We start from the raw sequence: 5,000 nt of genomic DNA on the forward strand, positions 1-5,000 counted from the left end.
CACTGTCTCTCTCACTCACTGTCTCTCTCACTCACTGTCTCTCTCACTCACTGTCTCTCTCTCACTCTGTCTGTCTCTCTCTCCTGTCTGTCTCTCTCACTGTCTGTCTCTCTCTCACTGTCTGTCTCTCTCTCACTGTCTGTCTCTCTCTCACTGTCTGTCTCTCTCTCACTGTCTGTCTCTCTCTCACTGTCTCTCTCTCTCACTGTCTGTCTCTCTCTCACTGTCTGTCTCTCTCTCACTGTCTGTCTCTCTCTCACTGTCTGTCTCTCTCACTGTCTGTGTCACTGTCTCTCTCTCGTTCACACACACACACACACACACACACACACACACACACACACACACTGTGTAATAACGTACCTTCGGTTGTAACGTCAGTCTGTCACTAGGACCTGTTGTGACTCAGCGCACGTTGTCTCTGAATGAAGAAACGTTTTGCATTATATTTATCTTTAGTGTCGCCTGTGGCTCGCGGTCACCGGCCTGCGGCTCGTAGTCTCGCCTGCGGCTCGTAGTCTCGCCTGCGGCTCGTGGTCACCGGCCTGCGGCTCGTGGTCACCGGCCTGGACGAGACGTATTTGTTTTCAGAAATAGTTTTGAAACTTCAGCTTTCGTGTGAACTTTGCACTTGGTGTTTCAGGTCAGGGCCAGAACTGGAACCAGGGCTATGGAAACTACTGGAACCAGGGATACGGTAGCCAAGGTGGCTACGGCGGCGGCTACGGAGGCTATGGCAACTACGACTACTCTTCTGGTTACTATGGATACGGGCCCGGATATGACTACAGTAAGTTACAGGCGGAGTATTGAGTGCAATTAAATACTTAATGAACTGATGAGATAAGTTCTTCCTTTGTAGATCTGTGCAGTACGTTTGTGTCACGAAGTATTAAAGTCAATTATACAAATTAACAGCCAATATTTATCATAAAGTCGAGTTTATTTAAACGTTAATGAGTAAAGAAAGAAATGCATCACTCAGGAATTAAAAGCAGCTTTAACAAGTGTTCTGAGGAAAGATTCAAAATGATGCAGAACTTAAGCTTCTACTCGCTGTCGCACGTCACCAGAAACACGAGACGCATGAATCTGAACATGGAGGTGTTTATCTGCAGGACCTGCTTTAGTGACATGAAGCCGGGAAATCTGTGATCCTGGCGTTCAGTGTGGAAGAAATCACCCGACCAATATTTACAATCTATAGACGACATTTCCACCATCGTGATTTAAAAGTTCTGAGCTGCTGAAGGATTCTTTATACTTCTCTACGTCTGAGGGAGATTACTGCACCACATTTATCTTAACGATACCAAACCAGCAGGATGTAAATATAAAATGTGTATGTTATGTAATATGACTTTTTCTAATCTCAAAACGCTCCCAAAGGCTTCAATTGCAAATATAAATAGACCCGCCCCCTCCCTAACCGCACTTTAGCATTTTTAACTACTTTTCGAGTTTGCCGGTTTAAATAATTCCTGATCGGATTGAATATTTCTGTCAAACTTATCTGGCTCGTCTCTTCTCGCAGCAGACCAGGGCAACGGCAGCTACGGCAAGACCCCAAGACGGGGGGCACACCAGGCCGGCTACAAGCCATACTGATGATCACATGGTAGCGCAAGGTAAGGCCGGCTAGAACTGACCTCTACGTGCCGACGGTGTCACAATACGGACGTCGATTTTATCTTAAAGCTTCGAATGAATGTTGTCATATTTTACGTCATCACCCAAAATCTTCAATTTGAAATACGGAAATTTATCAGATTACAAAAGTGTCAGATTTTATTGTATTTGTGTGCCAGATTATTATTCCGTCTGTCGTCCAACGGGAAGCTGAGACACAGAAATATCATCTCCACTATAAATAAACATGCTTCATAGAAATAAACTCACCCCCCCCCAAACGAAAGTCTAAATATTACATGCATATACATATCTGAATTATAAGCAATGTCGTCAAATTTAATGCCATCATTGTTCGCCGTCACGACACACTGACGTCTGCAGATTGTTTTGATTGACGGGCGCTTATTTAATTTGAACAGCTTCGATGGAAAAGCAGATGAAGCGCGAGTTGTCCGGGCGCGTCTCCCCAAACGGCTTTATCTTAAATAGAGTTGGTGTAACCTTTAAACACGATGACAGACGTGTTGCTTCAGAATGTAAACGTTAGAAAGCTAGTAGCCGATATGATGCCTGTGAAATAAATCCCTTTTACTTTAACACAATTAAATTACCGTTTAAATCCTTTCTTGCTTCCTTCTCTAATGTTGTTTATTTGATGTACTTCAAGTTTATCTCCCAAAAAATACATTTTAAAGATTAAATTTAAACTCATCACAACCTTATTTACAATACAGGTTTCTACTGAATGTGCCTGAACGCACCTTACTGAAACTCCATAGCGGCTAACGTTGACATGTTTTCAGTGTAGCACGAAGAAGACTCCGTCTGGACGGAGCAGAGAGCCGATGAGCAGAATCATAATTACACTTTCTTGGGATTTTAATGCGTCGCCCGGACGCCTTTAGGCGAGAGCTGCGGCGACGTTGCCGTAGAACAAGCACCGTCACGTTCTCAGAGCTTGGGCAGCGACTTGCACGTTGAAAGTTGCACGTTATAATTGGCGTGTAATGTTTTGAATGACCCTGTTTCTCCCGGCAGGACTCCAGTGATCCAGTGAGACCGACGGCTGGATGGACACACTGGGCATGACTCGACCTCTTTTATGACAGAAGACCATTTGTACAGAAAAACAACCGAAATGTAACTTCCTTTTTGTTTCTTTTTGTTTCTGTTTTTTTAAATCCTTTCATTTTTAGATTCTACTTTTCCCTTTGGTGTTTTTTTTTTCTTCTCTTCCCCCTTCCACATTTCCATCAATGGAAGTGTAATTTTTACTGTACTTTTTGGTACCTGTTTTGATTCTAATGTATTGTAAGGCTTGTATTTTACATGTTTGCTGGCTTTACAGGTTGAAAAATCTTGGCGCTGTAAAGGAGCTTTTTTGACAAATAAAACCGTTTTCAGTAATTTTTTTTTTGGTTCTGATGCTTCCAGGTTTTGGGGTGGAAGATTAAGAAGTTGAATGGGTTTAGGATTCAAATTCAGCTGATTTCTCCGTCTTTTTTCCCCTTCATGTGGAACCATTTTAACTCCTTATAATTCCTCAAAACGGAAACGACTTCAGGACGTTCGACATCCACCAGGGAATTTAACATCTAAAATACAGATGTTAATGGGGAGGGGGAATGATTTAAATCTACATACCTTTTTACATAACAAGCAACTTGTTTAAGTTTCTATGCTGGTTTAGTTTGTGTTTGTCAAGTGTCACTGGTTTTTAGAAATAACCGCTTTGAAGTTAAATGTCTGCTTAGTTTTTTTGTTTTGTTCTGGAGGCCACTGGAGTCTCCTCAGCTAGTGTCTCTGGCAATTTATTAGTAATAAACATCCTCGTTTGTAACGTTTTGTGTATTTCTAATGCTTAATGTTACTGATAATGATTCTTAGTGCTGAATGGGGAAACTAGATTGTTTTAAATTCTTATTTCTGGAGCTCAAGCGCGTTCGGTTGTCGGGACTTTCAAGTGTCCGAGAAAATAAAATAATGGTTCAAAGTTTATTTACGTTTATGTACAGTGACATCGCGTTAAAAAAATAAAGATAAATGAGGAGAAATGCCATTTCAAAATAAAAGCGTAATTAAAGTAACGTGTAAATGTTAAAACTCTAGAATTGTGCGGTTAGAGAAGATGCTTAGCGGGGGAACACAGTCATGTAAAGTAATTACAAACGGAGGTCAAAAGGTCCAAGATGGAGTGTCTGAGTTGACGGGAGATGTGGCGCTGCTGGATGAGATGCTGCTTCATGAGTCTTCCAAAGTGTCCTGAGGGTCCGGCGTCTCCACAAGACTTCTTTAGGCCGTTAAGCTACAATATTTAGTGAAGTTGGAAGGTCACGTTGAGATGCAGTTTCACACGTTGCACCAGGAACATAAACTTTTCCTACAAGAGATGTAGATTTATAAAAATGCATATTTTAAATTTAGCAGATAAAGATAGAATTAAATTACATTCTTTTATCTAAATAATAGCCTAATTATAGAATCTAATTTGACATGAATTGTGTTAAGATATTAAATAAAATGTTAAAATCCCAAAGAATTAGCAATTTAATAAAATAAGTCAACACTCATGTTAAATTCCTAAAATGTAATATGATTCTTATCGAATTTGATAAAATAAGACTAAACTAAATAATTGTGCAATTTTGATAATTCATATGTAAATATAAAATACAATTAGACTAACAATGCTAAAATGTGTAATGGACATTAAATCAAAACATTTATAAGCCAAATTAAATATATAGGTTTTCAGAAGTAAAATACAGACATCTATAAATAATGTAAATAATCCTTGAAAGCTTTTGGAAATACACTTGGATCATTGAAAGTGCTTGAATATATCTTTGTTCAAGAATTTAAATTAAAGCTATTTTGATATTTCTTATACTTAAAGTTTGTAGAAAGAAAAATCTTGCTTCGTGTCCAAACTCGGCCCTTTTTGAAGGGAATTTGTCCTGGAAAAGTCCGGTTCATTCCTTCAGGGCAGTTTGTTAAAACCTTTCAAGGTATTTAAAGAAGTGCATCCTGGGGGCACTTACAAATAATCACATTTGTCCTGTTTCTATGAAAGGATAAAAGCCTGGAGATATAAGTGGGTGTTACCCCCTCCGGTTCCTCCTCGTAGTATATAAAGCAAAACCATGTTTCCGCCCGGTCTCGAACCGGGGACCTTTCGCGTGTTAGGCGAACGTGATAACCACTACACTACGGAAACTCAGTGAAGACGTTTTAAAGGTATATTCAATAAATATCTAAATTACATCTATCTTGATGATATCTATCAATGGTTATCTGGTTAACTTATTAATTTTCCAGAGACGTGATGAAACAACAGTGAAAACAGTTTTCTCTTTTGGGGGAAATAG

General features: G+C 39.6%; 1 protein-coding gene and 1 non-coding gene across 3 annotated transcripts in view; one reads left to right on the forward strand and one right to left on the reverse strand.

Annotated features, from left to right (window-relative positions):
- LOC115018559 (heterogeneous nuclear ribonucleoprotein A/B-like) overlaps positions 1-3,472 on the forward strand; it is a 10,471-nt gene extending 6,999 nt beyond the window's left edge. The window contains exons 7-9 of one of the 2 annotated variants that reach the window (XM_029447611.1): positions 644-790; positions 1,535-1,628; positions 2,671-3,472. In XM_029447611.1, the coding sequence (XP_029303471.1) occupies positions 644-790; positions 1,535-1,608 (221 nt within the window). In that variant the 3' untranslated portion in view covers positions 1,609-1,628; positions 2,671-3,472. The remainder of the gene's footprint in view (positions 1-643; positions 791-1,534; positions 1,629-2,670) is intronic. The other variant, XM_029447612.1, reaches the window with a different exon arrangement.
- Positions 3,473-4,776: 1,304 nt separating this feature from the next.
- On the reverse strand, positions 4,777-4,849 carry trnav-aac (transfer RNA valine (anticodon AAC)). Its single transcript has one exon. It is a non-coding gene; the product is annotated as a tRNA-Val (tRNA).
- Positions 4,850-5,000: the final 151 nt, after the last annotated feature.

This window comes from Cottoperca gobio, chromosome 14, assembly GCF_900634415.1.
Source record: "Cottoperca gobio chromosome 14, fCotGob3.1, whole genome shotgun sequence".
NCBI lineage: Eukaryota > Metazoa > Chordata > Actinopteri > Perciformes > Bovichtidae > Cottoperca > Cottoperca gobio.